Source organism: Centroberyx affinis, unplaced genomic scaffold, assembly GCF_046629955.1.
Source record: "Centroberyx affinis isolate AG114_WGS23_722 - 3 ecotype Tasmania unplaced genomic scaffold, CSIRO-AGI_Caff_v1 ptg004184l_1, whole genome shotgun sequence".
Taxonomy (NCBI): Eukaryota; Metazoa; Chordata; class Actinopteri; order Beryciformes; family Berycidae; genus Centroberyx; species Centroberyx affinis.
The window spans coordinates 110536-136581 of NW_027281937.1; the positions used below are offsets into that span (position 1 = coordinate 110536).

General features: G+C 41.5%; 1 protein-coding gene across 1 annotated transcript in view; it reads left to right on the plus strand.

The window, feature by feature from the left end:
- Nucleotides 1-23429, plus strand: part of col7a1l (collagen type VII alpha 1-like) — a 60841-nt gene extending 37412 nt beyond the window's left edge. The window contains exons 48-109 of the mRNA XM_071542784.1: nt 85-120; nt 324-368; nt 491-562; nt 768-803; nt 1124-1153; nt 1315-1353; nt 1730-1792; nt 1963-2001; nt 2115-2174; nt 2360-2392; nt 3244-3309; nt 3607-3651; nt 4040-4075; nt 4164-4190; nt 4279-4350; nt 4542-4604; nt 4827-4844; nt 4935-4970; nt 5061-5099; nt 5192-5227; nt 5320-5454; nt 5864-5962; nt 6182-6385; nt 6958-7065; nt 7478-7522; nt 8028-8096; nt 8481-8537; nt 8641-8673; nt 8877-8963; nt 9297-9350; nt 9465-9515; nt 11159-11212; nt 11288-11341; nt 11518-11556; nt 11660-12238; nt 12368-12403; nt 13034-13060; nt 13286-13345; nt 13705-13830; nt 14128-14199; nt 14347-14382; nt 14638-14697; nt 15020-15064; nt 15201-15236; nt 16587-16622; nt 16876-16932; nt 17077-17148; nt 17262-17333; nt 17449-17484; nt 17606-17686; nt 17800-17853; nt 18055-18108; nt 18228-18290; nt 18411-18473; nt 18605-18721; nt 19486-19563; nt 19746-19799; nt 19936-19984; nt 20462-20698; nt 21535-21606; nt 22786-22977; nt 23188-23429. Coding sequence (XP_071398885.1) covers nt 85-120; nt 324-368; nt 491-562; nt 768-803; nt 1124-1153; nt 1315-1353; nt 1730-1792; nt 1963-2001; nt 2115-2174; nt 2360-2392; nt 3244-3309; nt 3607-3651; nt 4040-4075; nt 4164-4190; nt 4279-4350; nt 4542-4604; nt 4827-4844; nt 4935-4970; nt 5061-5099; nt 5192-5227; nt 5320-5454; nt 5864-5962; nt 6182-6385; nt 6958-7065; nt 7478-7522; nt 8028-8096; nt 8481-8537; nt 8641-8673; nt 8877-8963; nt 9297-9350; nt 9465-9515; nt 11159-11212; nt 11288-11341; nt 11518-11556; nt 11660-12238; nt 12368-12403; nt 13034-13060; nt 13286-13345; nt 13705-13830; nt 14128-14199; nt 14347-14382; nt 14638-14697; nt 15020-15064; nt 15201-15236; nt 16587-16622; nt 16876-16932; nt 17077-17148; nt 17262-17333; nt 17449-17484; nt 17606-17686; nt 17800-17853; nt 18055-18108; nt 18228-18290; nt 18411-18473; nt 18605-18721; nt 19486-19563; nt 19746-19799; nt 19936-19984; nt 20462-20698; nt 21535-21606; nt 22786-22977; nt 23188-23207 — 4464 coding nt within the window. The 3' untranslated portion in view covers nt 23208-23429. The remainder of the gene's footprint in view (nt 1-84; nt 121-323; nt 369-490; nt 563-767; nt 804-1123; nt 1154-1314; nt 1354-1729; nt 1793-1962; nt 2002-2114; nt 2175-2359; nt 2393-3243; nt 3310-3606; nt 3652-4039; nt 4076-4163; nt 4191-4278; nt 4351-4541; nt 4605-4826; nt 4845-4934; nt 4971-5060; nt 5100-5191; nt 5228-5319; nt 5455-5863; nt 5963-6181; nt 6386-6957; nt 7066-7477; nt 7523-8027; nt 8097-8480; nt 8538-8640; nt 8674-8876; nt 8964-9296; nt 9351-9464; nt 9516-11158; nt 11213-11287; nt 11342-11517; nt 11557-11659; nt 12239-12367; nt 12404-13033; nt 13061-13285; nt 13346-13704; nt 13831-14127; nt 14200-14346; nt 14383-14637; nt 14698-15019; nt 15065-15200; nt 15237-16586; nt 16623-16875; nt 16933-17076; nt 17149-17261; nt 17334-17448; nt 17485-17605; nt 17687-17799; nt 17854-18054; nt 18109-18227; nt 18291-18410; nt 18474-18604; nt 18722-19485; nt 19564-19745; nt 19800-19935; nt 19985-20461; nt 20699-21534; nt 21607-22785; nt 22978-23187) is intronic.
- The last annotated feature ends 2617 nt before the right edge of the window (nt 23430-26046 follow it).

The following is a 26046-nucleotide window of genomic DNA, read 5'->3' on the forward strand; positions in this document are numbered from 1 at the left end:
TTCTCAGATATGTGTGTTTGTATAGATTACTAATGCTTCCCATGATGCAATGTTGGTGACAGACACTCTTGTGCTTGTGTGTAGGGCGAAGCTGGAGCTAAAGGAGACCAAGGAGGAAGGGTCAGTTTGTTTACGTGGTGCTTTTGTTTGGATTGTTCAGTTTACTCATTGTAGCCTGATCTGGTTATCAGCCTGATCTGGTTATTCGGACCTGGCAAAGAGGTTTAAACGTATTCATTCAGTCATTATAATCATTAGAGTCATATTCAACATTAAATACCATCTTTGTTTGTTTGTTAATTTATTCATTTTGTCTTTTGCAGGGCGAACAAGGATCAGATGGAAAACCTGGGGAAAGAGGAATTAGGGTAAAATATTGATTGTTCAAGGAATTAGACAATGTTTTCATCTAAACACCAGTGCAAGGGTACTGCACACTTTCATTTGACTAAAAATATGTTCTTTTAATTCCATATTTAATGTTGACTAGGGTCCGCTGGGATTACCAGGGCGACCAGGGGATCCAGGAGACAAAGGAGACACTGGGAAGACGGGTCTGTCTGTAAGTTCTTTGAATTAAGATGTAAAAAGAAGACGACCACACCATGAAAGAAACAGAGGTTCCACTTTAACAATCTGTTTCACTTTGTTCTCCATGTGTAGGGAATCAGTCTTTATTTTATGTTGAATATCACCAAAATTCATTGGAAAACTTCAGCTGGAGTTGCAGTGCTGCAAGATGACATGAGCTTTCCTTTTTGTTTCAGGGAACAGATGGCAAGAAAGGAGAAAAGGGAGAGCAGGTATATTTATATTCATGATGGCTGTTGTCAATGAGCATGTCTTATTGTTTCCTCTGGTTGACCGCCTCCTGATTGTTCTTCTGTCATACTCCACGTTTCACATCTTTGCAAACCTGCTCTCCTCTTGTGATTCCTTGATTTCTATTTTGATATGTTCACTAATTAAGTTTGGCTTTTTACGTATGCCACCCGTCAGTGCATCTGACGTTTCCCTCTGTGTTGCAAATATGGACTTTCTGTGTTTAGCACTGTGAGCTTTCAGTCCTTATAACTGTGTTTTCTTGTGGTCTCGTTTCAATCCTGCTGCTGCCATTCCAAAGGGAAAACCCGGACCTCCGGGAGGAGCACAAGTAAACAAACTTTTATTACCATTTTAGGCTTTGCGTCAATTCAGCCATGTTTGACAGATGTATTCATTGTAAAGAAACTGAAAAAAAACAACGATCTCCCATAAGACCTTATACAATTAATGTCTGAAGTTAACTTGTACTCTGTGTCTTCATCCTATCAGCTCACCTCAGACAACAACGTGCTGACCAGACTGATTAAGGTAACTTTACTGAAGAGAACATGCCATGTTAAAATTTATTTCATTCAGTATGGAATGTTTTTTGGGAAAATGATTCTACATTCTCTTCTCTTCTCTTCTCTTCTCTTCTCTTCTCTTCTCTTCTCTTCTCTTCTCTTCTCTTCTCTTCTCTTCTCTCTCCTCCTCTCTTCTCTTCTCTTCTCTTCTCTTCTCTCTCCTCCTCTCCTCTCCTCTCCTCTCCTCTCCTCCCCTCCTCTCTTCTCTTCTCTTCTCTTCTCTTCTCTTCTCTTCTCTTCTCTTCTCTTCTCTTCTCTTCTCTTCTCTTCTCTTCTCTTCTCTTCTCTTCTCTTCTCTTCCCTTTCTATTCTCTTCTCTTCTCTTCTCTTCTCTTCTTCAGGGGGAACCAGGAGAGCCTGGTGAGCCTGGTCTGAGAGGAGAAACAGGTCTTCCTGGGCCAAGAGTGAGTATCCCATCTTTTGTTCCAAGGACAAACAGTGAATAGAATGAGCAAATGACATGCTGCAAGTTCCATATCAAGCTGATAATGATGACCCATACTCACAAAGGAATGGACACAACAGAAGAAATTATGGTACCGATATCAAACTGTTTTTATTTGTCTCTCCAAAGGGTCCTGAGGGCAAACCTGGTCCACCAGGGTCATCTCTGGTATGTCCATCACTTCCATTACATTTACTGTGGCTTAGTTCATGAAATTAATTGATGAACAAATTATTCTAAAAATGTATTGATATTGAAATATGAAATCTGCTGCTTTGCAGGGCGTGTCCGGGTCAGGAAGAGATGGACTGGATGGTTTACCAGGCAGACCAGGACTCAAGGTTAGACAAACTCCTACACGCATTTCAACCCATGCATTAATGCTATTATATGATATACCAGTTTCCTTTTTCCAAATGTCCTACAGTTACACTTAATGTCCTGCTGTATTATAGTAATAGCTTCAAAGCTATTACTTACATAGCACTTTGAAGTCTACTCACAAGGTGTTTCATAACAAATGCAGGGTGACCAGGGACACAAGGGAGAGCCAGGTCTGGTAAGTGCATCAATATTTTTTGTGAGAATCTACTATTTCACATTTCTGACCTACAGTGAGTTAAGTTGTACCAAACTGGCTTGGTTAATAACCCAGGAAGGAAAAAGCGTTTGCTAAGAGTAATGAATGTGAAGTCCATAAGGATGAACAGCTGCAACACACATTAGAAATCGGTCCATTATTGTGGCATTAAAATCATGGCATTTCAGTCCCAACGATCAGACAACATGTCAGGCATCATGGAGAATTAGGTTCCTTGAAACCGAAAAATCACATTTTAGTGGCACAAAAAGGATCAGCTTTTAATGGAGAGGTTGTTGCACCTGTTCATCTCTAAGGAGCAGTTAAGCCATCAAATGAGTGGGAACTATGGAGATGTGAGATGAATTTCTCTGATTCAGTGCAGTGAAGTTCAGTTAGACACCATATAGTAGAGAGTCCAACCTGTTCTATCATGAAACACCGTCAGTTGGGTCCAGGAACTGAGGAACAAAAGGTTAGTGGCCGGCTTGACAGAGCCTAATTGCTGCTTTACGATGGCAAGGCTATTACATGCCACAATTCCACATCGCTTTCTCTTACGAAAAAGGAGGTTGCCATTGAATAGGATTATCCCACCTACACGAAAACGTTTATCAAAGGCAAAGCTTTGAATATTTCTTTATACCTAGCTAAAAAGGTGATCATTATTGCTATTAAAACCCACGAGTTCCCTAATGTTCAGGGTGTTAAAAGGAGCTAGAAGCCGAACATGTGAGCACCACAAAGCCTGAGATGAATCACATCAAAGACAAGGCTTGCGCGTGTGTGTGTGTGTGTGTGTGTGTGTGTGTGTGTGTGTGTGTGAACAGAGGGGCGAGAAAGGAGAACAAGGCCGGGTTGGGATCGCTGGGATGCCTGGTTTACCAGGAACTCCAGTGAGTATCATCCTGTCTCTGTCTGTCCTGGATGCAGCTGATCGGTCTGATGACGATGCTCTTTTCTACATAATAAGCAGTGTTTGTATTGACGACAGCATGGCACCTATTCATTTTGACTATCCTTATTATATGAACATAACAGACGATATAAAAAAAAGTCAGTATTTAAGTCTGTATTTAAGCACATTCAGCCAAATATAATATTGTTTCAGTTTCATCAGCTCACTATTTTTCCAGTATAATGATCAATCTGAAAACATAGGTTGTGGTTGTTTTGTTCCCTCTTCTCTGCAGGGGAGACCTGCGATCGATGGGAAGAGGGGCCTGGCAGGGAAAGATGTGAGGATGTATTGTCATTTAACTATAAGAGTTCTATGCTTTGCCTCACTAACTTCTTTGCTTTACAATATTATCATGTAATTAATAGTACAGCATGAATTGAAGAGTTCCACTTAAAAATGAGTTAACCACCATTTGAAAAATTGGACACTTCCTCATACAAAATGATTGGACACAACATCAAAGTAAAGCACATTATGGATTACTGTTATACTGCAATTATAAGTCATTTTTAGATTTCTGGATGGAAGCATCTGTGTTTGTTTTTTTTCTCTAATCTTGACTGATGGATATGTCATGTATGTCACGTTTTAGACTGAAACCCTTCAATTCTGTTCATAACTCAACAGGTAAATTATCAAAATTAAAACGCATTTTCATTTCACAGGGAGAAAGAGGACTAAAAGGAGATGATGGCAAAAAGGTTAATTTTCTTTCTATACATTTATTTACTGCGCAAATCATTAAGCTATGTAATGAATACACAAGGTCATTTTTGTTTTCCTTTACAGGGCGACAAGGGAGACACAGGCACAAATGTAAGCGGTCTTGAGATAAAACCAAATTGCCTTTGTGAGAAAATTGAGGAATCAACTTGAGAGCTAAGTGACTGTGTTCCTCCACCAGGGAAAAGACGGCACTAAGGGGGAACCGGGACCTCCGGGTTTACCAGGGACACAAGTGCTTGTCACTCCAGAGGTAAAAGCAGTAATTTAATTCATTTATTGAACAGGGGGAGGACAGTCCCTGGTTTCGTGAAGATCTTAAATGTTTTCTGTTTTTCAGAAGCGGTGTAGCAGTGAATTTAACTACGTAGACAGGGTTGTAGGCTGTTAGATAGGAGGATACTAGTTTAAAACTTACTGACTAGTTTACGGGTCATTTCACAGGGTGCCACCGTTGAAGAGATCAGACAAGCGTTTCCGATACCGATGGGTCCTCCAGGAGCCACGGTCAGTCTGACTTTCACACACTGCATGCTTCTCTCTGCCTGTTTACAGCTCATATGAACAATGGCACATCAATCCAGCCGTTGCATGGAGTGTTTTTATCGAGTTATTGAGCTGTTATCTGCTGATAGATGTGGGAGTCACCAGGCTTGTGGTGTGAGCTTGATGCCATGCATTTTTAGATGCATGTTCCAATGTCTCGCTCCTCTGTCTCTGTGTGTCTAGGGTTCACCGGGAATGAAGGTAAGACGGCAACAGGGTTTGTACTAAAGCCGAAATATAAATAAGAGCAATATTGGCTATATTGTAGTTTATTGCTTTATTTTTTTGCAGGGAGATAAAGGAGAGAGAGGCTTGCAAGGAGAGAAGGTGCGTGCTTTTCTATGTTTTCCCACAAAAAACACACCTATGGGGAGTTGGAAATGAGTTTTCACTTCTTGTTATTTCATGTTTCTATAGGGTGATGCTGGACTCCCTGGAAAATCAATTGAGATGAAGGTGAATACATTATAACATTATGTTCTCATTTTACATCGCTATATTATTGATTGTCAAGTCTTTGATCAACACATTTCCCCTCTTCCCTTCAGGACATTGAAGCGATGTTTGAAGCCTACGGCATAAGGGTGAGCTGTGAGCGTGGCATCCCAAGTCAGCAGATTTTCACTTTCTAGTCGAAGCCCAGTGTGGTTTTCTAAATGAAAACTCTTTTTCTCAGCTGCCCTTGCTCAAGGCCTTAATTGACAGGCTGCTGCAGGATGGAATAGAGGAGCTGCTTCATGTGCTCGGCTCCTCCAGGAAAGCAAAGGAGGGCATCGAGACTCACAACTCCAACATCATCACTGAGTACACAGTACGTAATCTAAAGAGGGAAGTGGGTGGAACACATTTGTGGAGGAAATTACGAGCGAGAGTCTATTAATTCTAAGTGGTCGGTCTATACATCAGTAGTAGCATTTCTTCTACCCATGATAGAAGCGTTTTAATATATTACAGGTAGACTCAATTATTTGTATTAGGTATAAAGTCATATACCTTCTTTTTGAAGTGTTTTACATCTTCAGAAGATTTGGGTGCAATTGGCTTTGATTGTCTGGTGCACACTGCAGATAAGGCTGAATTCAGAGAGTCTACATAATAAACCTATTCAGGAACACAAAGTGTGATAAAGCTATAAATCCTTTATATTATACGACACCTATAAAATACACCAAGTGGCCTGTGAGGCTATCTGAAGACACCTGACCGTGTCGTCTGAACAGAGCTCAGTGAAATTCGACCTCTCCAACCAGCCGCTGTCAGAGATCGACACTATCGAAGACCCAGAGTTGGACAGACAGCTTCCAGAGCCTGTCTCCGCTGTAAGTGTCCATCCATAGCATATTCCTGTGTAATCATAAATTATGTTATTTAGCTGAAAAGGAAATTATTTGAGCTTTCTTTCTTTCACATTACACTCTACTCAGACGATTTTGTAACCCATATTTTGTCTGTAAATTCAAATTTATCCTTTACATCCAATGAATGCTGCCTGCTAACTCTGCTCATCCCATCCGCTCACTCCCTCTGTCCTCCTGAAGGATCCTCTGAATGAAACTGCAGAAGGCCCGACTCTGTGGGCCGTCACAGCGCTGAATGGAGAGCAGGAGCTCGGCGGGATTGAGGCCAGGTCAAGGGGAACGGAGGGGAAGGGGACCGTGGATGGGGACAGCATTGAAATATCCTCACTCAAAATTAATCTGACTGTAGTCAACTCTACTTTCAACCATACTACCACCCAGGAGGTAAGGACGCCGCACAATCAAGAACTCTAACTTAACAAGAAAACCATGTTGAGCATATTAAACTTATTATTTTTAAACCTTTATTTACCCGGAGATGGTTTGCTAAGCATCCATGCTCTTTTTCAGCAACATCCTGTTTCAAATTAATCTGTGCATATTCACAATGGGCAGCTGTCAAATATAAATGCAATGATGCATCTTGGTGGCTTTGGGTTCCTTGCTCAAGGCCAACTCTGCAGTTGGATGGAAATACATAATTCATTCACTTTCCTCACCCAGATTTTTCAAGCCAGTCCGTGGAGTCAAACAGATGATCATCTGGTCACAAGCCCAGTTGACTAATTTTTAGTTTATTGGAGGAAAAATCAGGAGCGCTCACGGAGAAACTTCTAGTTTATAACATACAGTTTAATTACATAATTAGTTACTCTGCAAGCAGCTCAGTTTGGTTGTTTCAGAGGAATTCTGTAAATAAATCTACACTGTCTGGAGTAAAGATTGTAATCTGATCATCGTATGCTGTGTGTGTGTGTGTGTGTGTGTGTGTGTGTGTGTGTGTGTGTGTGTGTCAGAGGGTCTCAGGATTACCAGAAGCAGTGGTGGAGACTGTTCTCCTCACTCAGGAAGACTCTGTTAAGAAGACTTCAGGAGAGAAGAAGAAGAACAGGGATCGTGGGAAGGTAAAGCCACTATGAGCAGCGTTTTCTCCTGACTGATCAAACACAATCATCATCATTATTGTTTCATTTGCATGAAACGACATGAAACATAAATACAATTCTGCCAGGATCCCTCCAGTTTGAGGGTTACAGTCTTTATTCAGTATAATTATGTTTCTCCCTATAGCTTTTGATGCCTCATACATAAATGCATATTGTTAAAAAGGTCTAAACCATTTGGTAACTTTAACATTGCTGACTCCTAAACATCTTGATGTAATGGTGTTGCATTAATTTTTTATGTTCATTAACTACCTTTTCCCCCTCTTAAATATCTACTTATCAACTCATAGTTTCATACTTTATCATCAACAACGTCTGAAGCATGGAAAACCTTTATTTTTTTCTTTCTGACTGTGAACTTCTTAACCAGGGCAAAGGAAACAAAGGACGACATAAGAGGCAGAGACAACGCCTGGTAAATGTCCTTGAAGGGGAATAAACAAAACCTGGAAGCCTAACTTTACCTTTCGCCCCAACTAAACAGGGAACCTAACTAACAAAGCCGTTTCACTGCCCAGTTTAAACACAGGCTCTAACACTGGCTACAGCTTAGCATGACATTAACACAACGTCGTCTGCGTAGGTGTGACCGCTTTACTACTAAAAATTAAAAAAAATAAAAACAGTAAATTCAGGCTTTATAATAAATGTAATAAACACAATTTAAAATATAACAAACAGAATTAAACAGTTGCAGCATATAGAGTGTGTCTAAAAAAACTAAAAGCATGCATTTGCCTTGACATTAGTGTGCTGATTTCGCTATATTTCTTTTAACAATAAGTGATAATTATGATTAATGGGTTGCTTTGTTGTTGCTTTGCGTCATCGTCTTCCAAGCATTGACAGAGTTGATAATGTATATTCTGTAACTAATGTATATCTTCTTGTAAGTCATGTGGTTTCTCTTCTATCTGAAGGCGAGTGAGCAGGTGGAAGAGGAGGAAGCGGAGTTTTACAACGGTGAAGAGTACAGTTATGAATATGAGGTGGGAAACTGTTCCAATAGATGATTAAGATGAAACTTAAAGTGATGATTGATGGTATGGAGTTGTTATGGATTTTATCTTGGTGTGCTTGGGTGCCTTCTTGATAATGGCCCTGTCAAATTCATACGCAAACTCCCCTGATTTGAATAGCAGCATCTCTGGGGACAGAAATATATCCCTGCCCACACAATAGAGGAAACAGTTGATTAATGACACACCCACTAGCTGAATTAATTATTAGGAATAAATTAGTTTGTCATTATAGCCCACTGCATGGATGACACATACCTGTGCTGCACATGCTATATTGGAGTAACTGGTTGTGTGCTATTAAAAGTGATGAAGTTATGATGGAAATATTTATTTATTTATTTTTCCAAACAGGAAGAGCTTTCCACAGATGACCCCTCGGTCTCTCCGGAGCACAGAGGGAGAGAACAGGTGTGTTTGCTTCAGTCAGCTCTGAACTATTTGTGGTAGAATGGGTCACAATTTCCTGATTCATTTTAACGTTTAATATATTCAAATTTTTCCTCATATGCAGCTTGAAGTCCAAACAGAGGATTTGAGTAAAAAGGTGAGCACTACCACTCCGAAGCCCGGACAAACTTTTCTCTTAACAATAAAAATGAAACAATGCAACAAAACCTCATTCACTGTTATTGGATAACGAATATCTATATTTAACTTGTGATCTATGTGCTGCTCAGCCATACCTGTGTGTGGCGTAAAACTCTCTGGAAGAGTAACAATGTATTTATGTAATTTGGACTTGTGCAGGAGGAGCAGCTACCTACACACAACCCACTGGAGGAGACCTCCAACAGTCCGCTGACATCACTCTCACAGAGGGAGACAGATACACAGGTGAGACTACTCTTGTTATGATATATTACATAATGAAATGCATCTGATACACAAATCTTTACAGCAGCTGAAATAGTTTCGTTTTCAACCACCAATCACTTTTTTACTGCACTGCATCAGCACTTTATCAGCTGTTTAAGTCAAGTTTAAGTCCATTTTTTTAAAAAGATAATTACCTCATGTCAGCCACATTTTTCAATCCCGACACCAAAATAAAATGTAAAGAGCGAAAATTATTTAACAATAGTCTGTGGTTAGGTCTGAATAGATATAGAACAAGTTGAAGTCAATGATTTTCAACTCTTAATATTTGAATTAATTGTCTTCTTTCAGGCCGACTTGACAACCACAGAGCCGCCATCTCAGACAGAGGGCGATATAGAAAAGGTACGGGGGCAGTCACTTATAGATTTTTTTTCATTGTGGTGCTATTACATTTACAATTTCACACATGGAGCCTCATTTGTCATATTCTCATCTTGTTTGTTTCGTCATGATCAGGAGGAAGTGTCAGCACCTGCACCTCCTGTCTCCACAGAGGAAGCAGACAAGGTAGAGCTCTGATTTTAGCTGTTTACAAGTCTACAACTTCACTAATTGTTCTTGAAGATCCTTGCATGCCTTGGAATGCAAACCTCTTTCGTTTGCGCTTTACACTAGAGGCCTGAAAGTGATGGCAAGTGCTTCAATAAAACTATGGTTATTGGAATTTATCATTTTTGATAGAGCAAATGTCAGTCTTTACAGGTAATATGCTAAGTTTCATAGCTTCCCTGCAGGCTTTGTACCTGTTTTAGGATAAATTTAGACAGTCTTTATGTTAAGTATGCCATAGACCAACCATGCTGTAAATCATATGAGCACTTGCCATCATAATTTAAGACCTTTTTTCCTACTAACATCTTTGAAAATTTCACCAGTGCAAAAAGGTTCACCTGTTTGTCTAAGGCTAATGTGAATGTGCTGTGAATGAAAAACACAATTAAACCAACATAATAAGTATTAAAATACATGTAAACTATATATATAAATATACATATAACCAAAGCATGAGATTGGACAAGCTTTGTGGCCAAGTTGTCCCAGCATGCGTTGAGCATGATTTAACCACAGTTTGCCTGAATGGGAATGAGCAGACATGCAAAGTCACACTCTCAGTGATTTACTGAACAGAAAACTGATTCCGGAGAGTTACTTTTAATATTTTCTCTCTTTTTTTTTTTTTTTTTTTTAAACAGGACCTCTCTTAATTCCTGAGAGAATGTGACTGTAGGGTTGTAAGCACTCATAAGCAAGTGCACACAGCTTGGGAAGAGTGTATGTAAACTGTGAAGTTTATCGCTGGTGAGGAGCAGCTTGCCCTGAACCTGACCAACGTTTCGTGAGGGGGGAACTCCCTTTCACACAGTGATGATGTCACTCACCCAAAGCCACGCCCGTGACAAGATTCTCGTCTTGTATCAGGGTTTTTATCTTAGTGGGGACTGTGGAAAATAGGAAGACACTGTGTCAAGGGAAGAGAATTGTATCTTCACGTCCAGCTTACTGACATTCATGAATTTGTTCAGTGTGAATGGAACTGTAGCCTCTCTTCCTACTCCTAATTTATTTATTAAACAACTTTAACTTTTTGTGTCACGAATAAAGACTACATTAGATAACATGCTAAACTCTCTCAAACTTGTTCCCACAATTTCAATACATATCCCTTTGTATCAAGTTGTCATGAATTTTTTATTTATTGAAACATGGAAAAAATATTGTATTTTGTCGACTGTCTTTGATAATCTACTCAATAAAAGATTTTTGAATACCTATTACATTATTCAGAATATATTGATGTTCTAATCATTTATGTAGCCAGATCAAACACTCTTTTCACTGGTGAAATTTTGTTTCTGTTATTAAATTTTTTCATCTGTTTAACCTCACTGTGCATGTATCCTTAAGTGAGTAAAAATGTTCAAATAACTTTCTAAAACAAGTCTGTGCGTCTTTCTTTCTAACATTTACAGCATCATATATTCTAGAATGTTAATGAAAGGAGGTTTTATGACACAAAGTAAACTTGATTTTTGAAGTGCATTTTTGAGTACACACACACACACACACACACAAACAAACAAACACAATTATTCAATAGGAAGCATCATGGGTGCTAAATTTACTCATGAAAGGTTTTGGGGACTTGACAGGTGCCTCGATCTCATACCCGGGTGAGGAGAAGCGCCTCCTGGCCTGATTCTATGGTAAGTGTCACCTGGTTTTGTAGAAAATGAACTATAATAAAAATGTTAATATTAACAATAACAATAATATTTTAGGCATTCATGCCAGGCGTACCAGGTGGAAGAAATCGGTACAGGGAGGCACCAAAAGTAAATAGTTTCTTTCTTTGCCCAAGATTCTCCAGACTTTAACAATTAAAAATTCATACATGTCACAAAATAAAATGTTGCATAAGGCATTGCAGTGAATGAAATATGAAAATACAATTTCATGGTCACTGCAGACCACATATGAGATTTGCCTCCTCTTTTTTTATTCATTTTAGCCTCTTTCCTCTGGAGCCCGAAGCCACAGCAGCTGGAATGTGAGTTTGATATAGATGATGATAATAAGTATTGATCCTGAGTAAGATGGTGAGAATTTCAACATGCTTAGCGTTATAAAACTTTTTTCTAACGTTTTTCTAGAAGAAGCAAGCCAACCCTGACCTTCAAACCCATTCCAGGAGCGAGAGACAAGAACAGAGGGAGGGAGGGATAGAAGGAGAGAGGGTGATGCATACAGAAATGGAGGGCGCAGGAGAGGAAACAGTGACACCCAAAGAAGAGGAGGAGTGGGAAATGGAAGAAGAGACAGGGGTAGAGACAGACGGGTACGCAGAGACGGGAGCCGATCCAGATTACGGGGAGGAGGAGACGAGCGGAGACTACGAGTGGGAGACGGAGGAGGACGTGGATCGAGAGAGGGAGGGGGAGGAGGACCTGGAGAAGGAGAGAGAGAGGGAAAGATTGGAGATGGAGAGAGAGAGAATGGAGCTGGAGAAAGAGAAGGAGGCTGAGCTGGAGCTTGAGAGGGAAAAAGTGGAGAGGGAGAAAGAGTCAGAGAGGGAGAGAGAGAGGACAGAGAATGAGGGGGGGAGAGACTTGGAGAGGGAGAGGGAGGAGTGGGAGAGGCAGAGGGTGGAGATGGAGAGAGAGAGGGGGGGGGATTATGAGGAAGAAACTGCGAGGCCATATCCATATCCTCCAGAGTATTTTTACCTCAAGGTAAGAACACACATCAACACTTTAAAATCCAATGCCAAGCAAATTTAACATCATGCAAATGCTCTACTCTTCAGCATTTTATCAAATCTTGATACAGATAAATATTGTTGCATGTTTCTTGTGCAATAGGGCGCCCCAGGTGAGAGTGGAGAACAAGGACCAAAGGTGACTAAAGATTTACATATGTTGAGTCACATTAGAAACACTGAAGTAGTAGACCATCCTGTTACATGTTACTTCAGTTAGATTAAGACTGTAACTATAGGACTTAAGTCAAATCAAATGCAACATTTGCTCATCTCCAAAACAACTAACAGGTTGTTTGCATTTCTTGAGTCATCAGTATCATCCCACTGATTACGCAATCACCAACATCCTCCCAATATGATGGAGCGGGAATGACAGTCACCCCTTCAAAATGTGCCACCGGTGCATAAAAATACCCCTCGCCGCTCTACCCGCCTACCCAGACTGCATCGGTGAATGACGTCAGACCTCGGGGGGGAGCTCCCCTCCCGTCTCGCCTGTCAGTAAAACCAGTAGAACCCCGGCCTTTGATGTCCCCCCGGCTCTATTTCTGTCTGACTGAGAGGCAGTAGATTAAAGCAGACATTAATAATTCCCCTTGTTAACCCGCCACGTCAATACAAGACTCTCAAAACTCTGCCTACTCTTTAGTAGTTGTATTTTTTCCAAGTTGCCTGTCTTGGTCTATTTTTGAGGCATGAAAGAGGTGCAGAGGTGCAGATCCACTCCAGCTGTCTGATCTGTGCTCTGTTTGTCCACTTTTCTCAGGGAGGAATCGGTGAAAAAGGACAAAAGGTAAATATAAATGCATTAATTCACAAACTTAATTAATAAATTCAAAAAGCTAGGATTTACACTATATTACATGATTGTGTAGGCTGCATACTTCCTTCAGATTGCAGCAGAGTGAAACCTGGGAGTTTAAATTGAAATGTTACTTTATGATATTGAAACATAGGTCTGTTCGTGCGTGTGTGTGCATGCATGTGTTTCTCTGTTTGTGTGTGTGTGTGTGTTTAGGGTGAGCCAGGCATCGGTCACAGAGGGCCAGTAGGGCAGGCCGGTCCTCCGGGGCAAAAGGTGAGATTTCCCTCCTTCCTCACTTTTAAAAACCGGAGGCAGCGGCTGACTTCTAACGCCCCAACAAAAGCAATTAATCTTCACACTGTCTTTCCATCGCTCTCACTTTAATTGACTCTGTTTCTCATTTCACTTTTAATTTAGGGAAATTAATTGCCTCGATGACTCACTTGCTCATTTGAAATTGTGTACAGGAATGTATAAATTGATAACGGCAAGAGGGACTTTATTTGAAAGCAATTATTTGAAAGTAATAGAACTGAACATCACACAAAACATGTTGACCTGTGTTTGTCTTTCAAACATATCATTTGTCACTCTGTTTTTATCCATTTCTCTCTCTCTCCTCCTCTCCTCAGGGTGAGCCGGGTGAGTCAGGACCCCCAGGTGCTCAAGGTATCCAGGGTATCCGTGGTAACCCAGGCATCCAGGGCTCTCCGGGCCTGAGGGGTCACCCGGGGGATCTGGGAGAACCGGGGCGAGAGGTAAGACGGGCGGACATCCCATAATGTATTATTGAATATTATCTCAGAATGGTGAAGAGTTGCCACTGAACTCCCTTTGATCAGGGACAAAACAGACTAAAAGTATGTTAATAGATGCTGTGTAACTGTGAATGAAAATAGGAGAATTAGGGAAAGAGGACATCATGCCATTAGGTTCTGTCTTCTTGACAGTATCACCTGTATTGTCAGTGTCACCTCACCTTTATAGCATCCTATAACAATCATAGAAACCCGTAAACTGCATTTCCTGGTAAGATCTCTAGTCTGTTCCTGCAGGGAGACAGAGGCAGACGGGGGAAGAACGGATCACCTGGCACTGCCGGACTACGAGGAGCAGCAGGGCCGAAGGCAAGAAAACACATTCTCTTCACAACCTTCACAACAAACAAAATGCTGTCTGTTCTGATAACTGGAGATCATAGTTTAACCACATTAGTGAGCATTTGTTTGATTTCTTTTCACAATGTGACATTAGTGATGCTCTTTGTTCCCAAGGGTCCTCCTGGTGCAGCTGGAGTGAAAGGAGAAAAGGTACATGATGTTTCAGTAGCACTTAGTGTTATCTTTTGGGGTCCAAGAGTGCAACATTAATGATATTATAAGTACATGGTTAAATGTTTGCAGTAGCATTTTGTTTGTGTATTGTGTTTCTAGCATTTGCACTGTTTTTTTTAAGACATCTATCTATCTATCATCATCTCATGTTTGTGTTTTTGTTTGTTACTTTTAAAAACTGCAGCGTAAAAAGTTGATTATTAGTTTATATAGTATTCTTCTTTCCATCAGGGTGACAGTCTGCCAGGTGAGCCGGGTGCCAGAGGCGTGGCTGGCATCGCAGGCAGAAGGGTGAGCTCAGTACTTTGGATAACTTTACCTTTGGAAACAACATTTTGACCAGGTGTTTAGATGAAGTGAAAACAACTGTCACTGTGATCAATATGCACAATTGCCTGGCTGGTGAGGATGGGGAAATATTGACTGGGACTGGACCTTGGCTGCTAAATTGGATGGCCATGAAGAACCCTTTTTGCATTTGAACCTTTCAAATATGTCATTCATCACATCATGTCTTTTTTCCCTATTCTAGCCTTTAACATTTACTTTCCCTAATACATTCAGTGATGTCCTGTGGATAAAGCAAAACTTTTGGAATATTTCTTTTCTACAGGGTGAAAAAGGCCCTCCAGGAGTCAAAGGAGGCGCTGGGCACATAGTGAGTGACTGACATCACTTTTCAAAGCTACACAACTGATTACGTTGCTTCATTTGAGACCATTTAAGTTCCAATTATGCATGTGTTGATGTGTATGAAACAAAACCCTTTTCGTTTCCATGACCTCTTTTACTAGGGTCTGAGGGGCTTGCAAGGCAGCAGAGGTGAAAAGGTAAGGCGGTATGGCACACAATATCTGCAACATAACAACTCTTGATATACAGTCAGTATCCACTTCATTAGGTAAACCTAGCTGGTGTTGGGTAGGACCCCTCCTTCACCTACAGAACAGCCTGAATGTTTTTTGAGGCATGGATTCAACAAGGTGCCGGAAATGTTCAAGGATCTCAGTTCATGTTGACTTACGTTTTTTTTGAGTCCCTGAATTTCACTAACAAGACCTTGAAATCCAGTGAAAAGTCCTTGTCCTAGTCCTCTATTGGATTGAAATCTGTGGACTGGACAGAGTATACTAAAGTGGCCATGAAACCATGCAACTAGTCAGCAAGAAAGTACCAAACGATGCTCCATTGGTACCAAGAGGCCTAATGTGTGCCGAGAAAACATTTCCCACACTGTTCCACCACCACTGCCAGTCTGTGCTGTTGACAGCAGGCAGGGTGGATCCATGGACTCATGCTGTTTATGCCAAATTCTGACCTTGCCATCAGCATGCTGTCGCAGAAACTGGGATTTGTTGGACCATGCAATGATTTCCGCTCTTCATCTGCTTCGGCGTTTAATGAGTTGTGCGTTCTGTGCCCTTCTGTTTATCAGTGTACAACATAAACACTTGTGACCCGCCTGTTAGCTTGAGCGAGTCTTGCCTGTCTGCCCTGACCTCTCTCCTCACTGAGCTGTTTCCGCCCGCCGGACTGCAGCTGACTGGATGTTTTCTGCTTCCGCTCCATTAACAGTAAAATCCAGACACGATAGTGCAGGAAAAGGGGCGGCCATTTGTGCTGGAGAGCAACTGAACTCCATGACCACTCTCGACCATGTCTGCGTGCCTTATAGGCTACTGATGCTTTATTTAGACATGACTCACTGTTGGAGCGAGTTGTTTGCGTAAACAGGCAGGTATACGTCCATGTTGAGAGTAGAGGCCAACACTGGCAACCGAATGGCCAGATATTCATACAGTGGCCTTTGGTTTGTAAGATAGTGATTTTCCATTCGGTTTGAGGTGTCACTGGGTCCAGGCTGTTTTGATAGGAGTGATGTCAGCTGCCAGTCAAACTGCCTTCAGGTTCATTTCTCTCCTCTCCACTGAAGTGTCAGAGCACACATCACTCCTGTCGCTGTAGACTTTCACTCTTCCTTTCAACACCGCGCTCAACTTCGGCCAGCTGATGCAGCCATTCAGAATGTATTTTTAGCATAGATGGATGAGACAAATTATATTAGAATGTGAAGGGATTTAATAGAACTGTGAGAAGGGTCAACAATTTTTCTGACACCTGTATTTAAAATAGTCATCATGTTTGGAAAGTGTTCTTAAAAAAAGCGTCTTTCTTTCCAGGGTGACCGTGGAATACCTGGAGTCAGAGGAGAGAGGGTATGATTATTCTTCTTCTGTGTTCTTCTCTATTCTGTAGATAAATCAGAATTTAGCTTTAATTGGCAAGTATAATGGGTGTGCAAGGAATTTGGTGCAGTGAAATGGCATGATACATGTATGCATAAATTAGAGATTTCTTTCTTTGGATTTTCTGTAAGTAGCCAGTTTATGAAGCCCCATACAATCACTTGAATTCTTGTGGATTACACTGATTTGCTGCATGTAGTCACAAATCAATCCCTTTCTACAGGGGAGTGTGCTTCAAATACAAGGACCTCGTGGATATAAGGGCGCCAAGGGAGAGGCGGTAAGATCCTCCTGAGGTTTGGGTTTGACCGGACATTTTTTATGCTGCTCTCTGAGTCATTTCAACAGTCTGGATGTTCATGTGATTAAAGCAAGGTGAGTGAAGTTAAGTTACTGACAGTATGTGACGTCTGGTTTGATTCAGGGAATGCGAGGCCCGCCAGGTTTTGACGGAGATAAAGGAGAAAAGGGTGAGGACGGTCCTCCTGGATACAAGGTACTAATGCACAACAGACAATTTCAATATGCATTATCAGCTTGCTTGCTAGTTTTATTATTATCGAGGTTGATGTGCCAATACTGTATTGGTGACTGATGTTTACTCTACAGGGCCTAAAGGGTGATGCAGGCTCTAAGGGTGCAGTGGGACCGTTTGGAGCACGAGGGCCAGTAGGCCAGAAGGTGAGGAGGGTTCAGTACAGTTTGTTTACATTGGACAAACACTAATCTTTTCTAAATTTAACCATTGACTTTTTTTCTGTAGCGATGTGTATGTAATTGTCTTATTTTCCTACAGGGAGATTCAGGGGAGCCGGGTGTCAATGGAGTAAAGGTAGAGTAGACACACAAAAACACACATACAGTACACACACACACACACACACACACACACACATACACACACACTTGCAGTTCAAACTAGTCCTGGTCATGGGCATATGATGTGATTCCAGGGTCGCAATGGGGATCACGGATTGGATGGAGCCAAGGGGGACAAAGGAGACCTGGGACTGCAAGGCCAGAAGGGCGATCAGGTACAGTGGAAGACAAAATACTGTATGAGTGAGTCTAATGAAATAATTTTGATGATTTTATAGTTTTTTAAAGAGTCAAATAAATGTGTTTGTTTGTTTGTTTTTATCTACAGGGCGATTTAGGAGAACCAGGCTTAGCAGGAGACATGGGGGAGAAGGGAGAGAAGGTGAAATCGCTATTACTCACCAGATTATGATATGCTTAGGAAATTGATGTGTAATTATAATAATCTTAATGATTGTTTTTCTTCTGGCCTGGTCCCTTGGGTTTGTTTTGTTGAGGTTCAGATTGAATCTCCTTTGCATGGGAGCTCTTTATTCTCAGCTCTGCTTAGATAGTCATGTTATAGTGTTATGTGGTTTTACAGGGATTCAGAGGCTTACCTGGACGCATGGGCAGCCCGGGCCTGAATGGAGAAAAGGTTAGACCTGGACTCTGATTTGGCCAAACAGGCATTTAGCCTATCTAACAATATCATCTCAAACATCACTGCCACTGAACTACTCTGTGTATGTTTACATGGTACATTTTGCATGACAGGGTGACATGGGGTTACATGGCACCCCGGGCGTACCAGGGCTCAATGGACTCACAGGACGCAAGGTACACACACTCACACACACACACACACACACACACACATACCCACTGTCTCTCTCTCTCTCAAACACACTCTCTTTTTATTTTCCTCTGTGTTTTTTCATCATGTGATATCATCTTTAGGGTGATAAGGGGAATGGAGGAATCAATGGGGCGGACGGAGCCCCAGGACAGAAAGGAGAAAAGGTTAGTAAACTAAAAGGAATATTTCATTTAGCAATTCCATTGGTCACTGTTGTCCAATCGTATGACTGAACGATGACAACACATCCATCACACATTGGTCTCCTCCCTCACGTTGCTCTTGCTCCATGCAGGGTGCGACAGGTTTCGCAGGCTTCCCGGGGTTTAAGGGCTCAGCAGGGAGTTCAGGGAGGGATGGAGACGAGGGGCAACCGGGACCTCCAGGGTCCCGAGGAGACACAGGAGCTAAGGTATACCCCCTCCCTCAACTGGCTGCGGGGTACAACACCACTGGAATCATACATAGAGTCATGGGACTGTAGAGGATACTACACTATGCAGATATTGTGCTAAACAATAAAAAAACATTTAATTGGATGGAAATTGCATTCTATGGCTTGTTATAGTAAGTAACTCTCTCTTTGTCCAGCTTTCTATTTCTATATTTAAGCTCACTCTTCAAAATACACACATACCTATACAAACATATTATCACATAGACTCCAGAGCTGTCGACCAACAATTCCCACTTCTACCAAAAACAAGTGACAGAGCACAGTGGGCAGAAGGATGAATCGAGCTTGATTACAGGCGTCACCAGGTCCACATCTAGTTCAGAGAGACGTACTGTAGACTTTATTGTAGCAGCGGATGCATCCAAGACATGGCCTTAATTAACACACACACACACACACACACACACACACACACACAGAGGGCTATTTCTGTCTGGAGCTTTCAAGTAATATCTCATTCAATTAGCTCCTTTCAGCCACAATTACTAGACTCCGGATGTTGGCAGAGAGTGTCTGGAAACTTCTAATGAGGACTTTCTATGGATGCACCTAATTGGGATGAGTTTGTCATTCACGCTGTTTAGAAATGGAGATAGATGAGCAGGCTGAGTTGGCTACCATTATTTCTTTTTAGTGTAGAAGTTCTGTGTGAAATCATTGCAAAACTCATGGATGTGTTTTCTCTGTGTGCACTTTGAATCTTGATTGTTGTTCAACAGGGAGAGAGGGGCAGAAGGGGCAGAGGGAAGCCTTGTCAGAGGGGATCGCCCGGGACGCCAGGAAAAACGGGGGACAGTGTAAGACACATATGAACAGATACACACACACATACACACACACTTCTCCAAAAGACACTTTGACGTTTTCTGCAATTGCGCTGTGTTTCTTTTTTCCTGAATTGTTCGTCTGTGCATGTAAAAGTATATTTCATGTCATTAGTCCCCTTTCGTTTATGAGTCAATGTGTTTTTTTCCCATAGGGGGAGGTGGGGAATGAAGGAGCCAAGGGGGACAAGGGAGAGCCTGGACTCTCTGTGCGTGTTTATCACACACAAACACACACACATACACACACACACACACACACACACAAAATTAAGAATGAATGAGGAAAATCTTCATTTGATGTATTTTGTCATTGACTTTGAATATTGTCTTCTCTGTCTCAAGGCTGAAGAAGTGAAGGAGCTAGTCACCCAAGAGGTGGCAGAAAAGTGTGGTGAGTGTGTGTGTGTGTGTGTGTGTGTGTGTGTGTGTGTGTGTGTGTGTGTGTGTGTGTGTGTGTGTGTGTGTGTGTGTGTGTGTGTGTGTCTGCACGTGTGTGTGTGTGTGTGTGTGTGTGTGTGTGTGTATGTTCTAGAGCTCCCGTGGCAGTGGCATGGCACCCATGTGTGCTGTGCCATCTGTTATGTTCTCTCAGAGGAACACTCACCATGGTGCCATCCACAGTGGAGCCATTCACAAACACGAGACGCTATTCACTGACGCTTCACCAAGAACCACCAGACTTTAGCATCTTAGAGTCAAATTTTCTTTTAGATTTAATCATTCTCGCTCACCCAAGTCTCTCCATTACTTAACGGGATGTGGACGCACAGTAAAACTACAGTTTAAGATAAAAATTATGAATAACACTAGTATTCTCATATGGTGGTTGTGTGTGTGTGTGTGTGTGTGTGTGTGTGTGTCACCGCAGGGGTGGAATACCAGTTTATAGTGAAGTCCATGGATCCAGATCGGGAGACCATGGTGACTGAGAGAGACAACGAGCCAGAAGAAGTAGTAATATCCCTCACTCGCAACCTGCCAGAAGAAGGGATGGGACAAGGAGATGAAGAAGATGAACAGAAAAAAAATGGAAATGGGGAGGGAGAAATTGCCAGCCCGGCCCCTGTGATCCTCACAGAAGAGGGGATCCCATCAAACCGCACTGGTAATAATAATAATCATAATAAATATAGCCACAAGCAGCCATTTGCAGTGTCTGAGCCCATGGGCCAAACACACACACAGAAGCCTGAGATATCGCAGTTTGCAGAATTGGCAATTAGAGCAGGACCAAATGGGATCTGACACACTGTTGAACCCCATTGCAAATATGTAGGTGAAGTTTGATTGCTCTCACATTAAATGTTTAGCTGTCAACTTGTGTGTCTTGGCCAAATGGTTATGTGTATCAAAAGCCTCTGGAAAAGCCATGATGTAGGCAGTTAAACAATTTCAAAAGTCTGTAATAGCCATAATCTAGGAAGTCCAAATATGATAACCCCCCTCTCTCCATTCCCCCAGACCGTTTCTACAAACAAGATCATGTTCTTAGTCAGCTTGCTTATTTAAACAAGCATTAAAAAATGTTATTCATGTAAAATTGAAATGGTCACTCTGCAGAGTGCTGCTGTGACTGCAGCCACCAGCATGGAGACAAACAGTGAGCAGAAAGTCATAGAGAGAGTCAGAATGCACCAAGAGACGGCACAGTGTGTCACACGGCTCATTAGCACACGCAGCCCGCAGGCTGGAATCGCCTCCTTCATCCCAATTTACTGTCATTCCTGCTTCATGAGCGTCCCTGTCATTGCCCATTGTCAATGTCAGCATGTTTATTCATAAATCGCAATCATTAGATGTGTGTGACATTTAGCTCATCCTGTGTACAATATGATGAAAATATAGAACCCATGCATTTGAACAATGCGGGCTCTACTTAGTCCCTCATGGCTGAATCCACCAACCTGTAATCTTCTAACTGGTGCTTCCTCTGGCCTTCAGATTCTGGTAGGGAAGGGAGTCTGGAGTGGGGACAGAGGAAGAAGAGAAGGGTGTTTGGAGTAAAGACTACTGGTGAGTGTCAAAGGCAGTTGATTTGAGATGGAAAGACCTTCTGTCTTTTTCCTCATCTTTCTTTCTTCTTCCTCCCTTCTTTCCCTTGTTCATCTCGGTCTTGTCTGTCTATAGCTGTCTCCCTCTGTCTCTGTCTCCCACTCATATTTCCATATCATCTTTGAGTAATGAGATGCTTGACATTGTTAATCCTTGGATCAAAGTGTGTGTATGTGTGTGTGTGTGTGTGTGTGTGTGTGTGTGTGTGTGTGTGTGTGTGTGTGTGTGTGTGTGTGTGTGTGTATGTGAGGCCGACTGAGAGAGAGAGCAAAGTCTGAATGAGCGACAGCCTGTGCTTGAATTTTTCAGTTAATTTATAAATATACAATCTGCAGTGGAACATTAGATCTAGAGAATAATGAGGATGGTGGTGACATTGTGTCTGAGTCAGCAAAGATAATGATAAATTCATATAGCATCCAGTAGCTCAGCTGACAGTTGCTCATTAATGGCAACATGAAAGAACACAATTTTACATGAGCTTGTCTCTACAGTGCAGCGATTTTTTAGATCTCACTTGTGAAATCTTCTCAGGCTGAATCGCCACTCTCTCCCAGTTGCAACCATCTCCTCAATTTCTAAATGTATTTAAGAACAAGTATCCTCTCCTCTCTTTTCCTCTCCTCTCTCCTCCTCTTCTCTCCTCTCCTCTCCTCTCCTTTCCGCTCCTCTCCTGTCCTTTCCTCTCCTGTCTCCTTCTCTTCTCTCCTCCTCTCCTCTCCTTCCCTCTCCTCTCCTCTCGCAAAAAGAGTATTTTAGGAATTGAGGAATCATTTTAAAGCTGTACTAGGCAACTTCATACATCGGTGGCATCAAGTGGTAGCGAGTGGTAACTGTTTGAAGTTTGAAGGACTTCATTACCCAGAAATCATGTAAGTTGGCGTCAGTGAACACACTCATCGGACCTAAATCATCAGTTAGTCCAGATTTATTTGGATGGAGCACTGGGAGCAAGTTTTGTATTACGCTCTTGAGTTTAATAGAATTAATTTTGGAAAATAGGGAGAATCTACAGCTCAATTAGTGGGATATGGGACACTCTTCTCTGTTGCAGCTCCAGGTGTATCTTTACATTAAAAATTGCCTAGTGCAGCTTTAACTCTTTCTTTTAACCTTTGTTGCCCTCTCTTCTGACCCCAGGTGCAGGTCCAGCTGCTGAGCGCTGCCTGGAGCCCATGTCAGAGGGGGGATGTTCAGACTTTGTTCTGCTCTGGTATTTCCACCCTCGCTCCGGGGAATGCCGGCCGTTTGTGTACGGAGGCTGCGGTGGCAACCAAAACCGATTCTCCTCAAGACAAGAGTGCCAGAAGTGGTGTGGGATGGAGAGGAGAGGTAGAGAACCAATCAGATGACGGTTGAAATACATTTTTGTCAGCTAATCAGATGATTCACAGAGATTCTGGGTGGTAGAGAGAGGTTGCCAGAGGATTTTGGTACATGAATGGGGGATAGACACAATAAAGTGATAATTAAGACAATACCTTATGCTGGAGATCTTCATTATAGTATATATTATATATAACATGCTCACTATGTCCACAGGCCTTGAACCCTGGAGATGAAGCCAACAGCCGCCAAACAAGACGCTTATTTTGTACATGACAGTGTAAAATGTTATCAATATGTGTTTTATATTGTTTTTATGTATATACTGTATTTCAACACTTTGTATGTTTTGTTGTATTGTTGAAAAGCACAATGTGAATGAACATGTTAATTTGTTAATTTCTCAGAATGTATTTACAGATTTTTTTACAGATGTATTCTTGAAGTAGACCGACATTTGACTCAGTTTTAGTCTGTGGAAACTGGTTAATATTGACACTACTGACAAAATTAAATCCGTCTTTACTTTAGTGGACATCTCAGTGTCCTTCTGTTCCACACAACAGGTACATTTATTGTTGAGTAACTGTTTACATGTGTCACTGTGTATATGCCTACTCATCACACACAAATATGTGTGCGTGTGTGTGTGTGTGTGTGTGTGTGGGAGTACCATCGTGACCTGGCTTGAACTGATATTTGGAAGGTTTAGTTCAGTCTTGGCATAGTGACCAGTTTGAATGCTATTTTAAACTAACTAATTATAACATCTATCTATCTATCTATCTACCTATCTATCCATCCATCCATCCATCCATCCATCCATCCATCTACCAACTACTGACCGCTCTCTCACTTTATATAACCCTCTGTCTTCTATCTCATGTATTGTCAATAGCGGTGTGAAAATAAGAAAGCTGGTATCTGGCTGCCTGCTGCCACCTCTCCTCCAGTACATATGTCCATTTGGCAGGGGGTGTTATGGGTCAGGCTGGGAGCCAGATGAGGGGCCAACAGGGGAGGACGGGCCGGAGGACTTTCCATCGGACAGACTGCAGCTTTAGCAGGGGATTCCTGCGTGGGCGTGGGGGCGGGGAGGCACGGACGGGACGGCGTTTCTGGCAGCGTGACCGTGAAAATGCATGACGTTAGATTTTCACCCAGTCACATGTTGAAGAGGATGATATCACTTTTTAGTTTGCTCTGATGACAGTGCGCATTATGTCAAAATAAACTTACTCTGTCCTCTCGTTCCCGACACTGATCTTTCTGCCACATCTTCCAGGCAACATGCTCTTCCTGCTCCACCACCAGTTTTGTTGAACTAAGATTTCCTCCAAGGGTTGGCTACTGAGAATATTCCATGTAATTAAAGCAGGATTTCCATTCTCCTCAAAGTTACAGCTGATTCTCGCACTGATAAGCCTACAAAGGCTCCTTCACATTAGTCTTGATTCTGCACTGTAATGCACACACACCCACTAAGATGCCACAGCAAGATGTGGTGACAGAGGGTTTTAATTGGACACCACCACCACTAAGTGGAGTCACAGGACCGGTCCCACACTGCAATAATATCGTAACAAGTCATTCACTCTAGCGTTAAGTCTTAAAATCTCATTTTCCTTAAAACAAGTAAAAAATCTATTTATTGCGGGTGAGATACTTCCACTTGTTTCCAAAGCAGATAAACTTTAAATAATTTTGGCATAATCCTGAAATGTGATAGATGACTCCACTAGTATCAAGATAATGACAATTCAAGAAAAAAGTTTGGACAAGTTTCACTTGTTTTAAGGAAAAAAAGATTTTAAGACTCAATACTAGACTAAATGACTTTTACAGTGTGGTCAACAGGCCTTCACACATAAACTGCACTTTAAAAAGTATGTGTCATTTTTAACACATGTGTGTCTTCTTTGGGACAACACACATTTGTGTAATTTTTCAGCACAACATATGTTAATGACAGTACATTTTAACACAACAATATGCTGCTATTAACATATCTTGTGCTGAAAAGTAACACATAACATGCATGTATTAAAATCCTTTCTCAGCCTTGCATGTAACTACCAAAAATGTGAACCACCAAAGTCAGTTTAATGAGAGTGCGCATTTACCACTGAAGTTGAAGGGGAGCACAATTAATTCCAAGGTTTTCAGAGATCAATTATAGAGCAGAGGGAAGAGTGGGAGGACGTTTCGCTGCAGAGCGTGTCATGGACTGTGATCACTCCAGCTGCAAAGACTTATACAGTCATGTTAAACCCACAATGAGGCTCCTCATTAGAGCTTGACCCAACACCTTCTGATCCCCTCACTCCTTCTGGGTTCTGTCTCACACTGACAGGAGACTATATCACTGCAGGTGCTCCATGTTGTATGTGGCATACAATCTATATTAGTCTTAGTCTATACTGAGACTATGATCTAGAGATGTCAGACACCCTCTTCCTATTGCAATCAGATAACCAGGAATCCAAAATACAAATCACATAACAGTCAGAAGTTTGGACACATGCATTTTTCTTTATTTTTACTATTTTCCACATTTTAGAATAATAGTGAAGACATCAAAACTATGAAATAAGACAAATGGAATTATGCAGTGACCCGAGAAGTGTCAAACAAATCAAAACTATCTTATATTTTAAATTCTTTAAAGTAGCCGCCCTTTGCCTTGATGGAAAGGCAAAGGCTTTGGAAAGAAATTCATACATAGGCAAAACTTCACTATTTATATATGTCTAGCATTTAAGCATTTAAGCAGAAGCCTTTAGCTCAAAATGGCTTTAAGAGAATGAAAAACATAGTACATTCAATCAGGTGTGTCCAAACTTTTGACTGGTAGTGTAGTCAATGATATTCAAATCTTCTGTGTGACATTAATATATATACTGTATATTGTTTTTATTTCATCTTTATTTAACCAGGCAGCCCTACCCACTCTAAGGTAGATAGAGAAAAAAAAAGTACTGAAGCAAGCATAAGAGACTAAGCAATATGACATTGGGTGGCAATAAAGTGTAACATCTTCTCTCTTTTACATTTCCATACATTTCAAAATTTAAA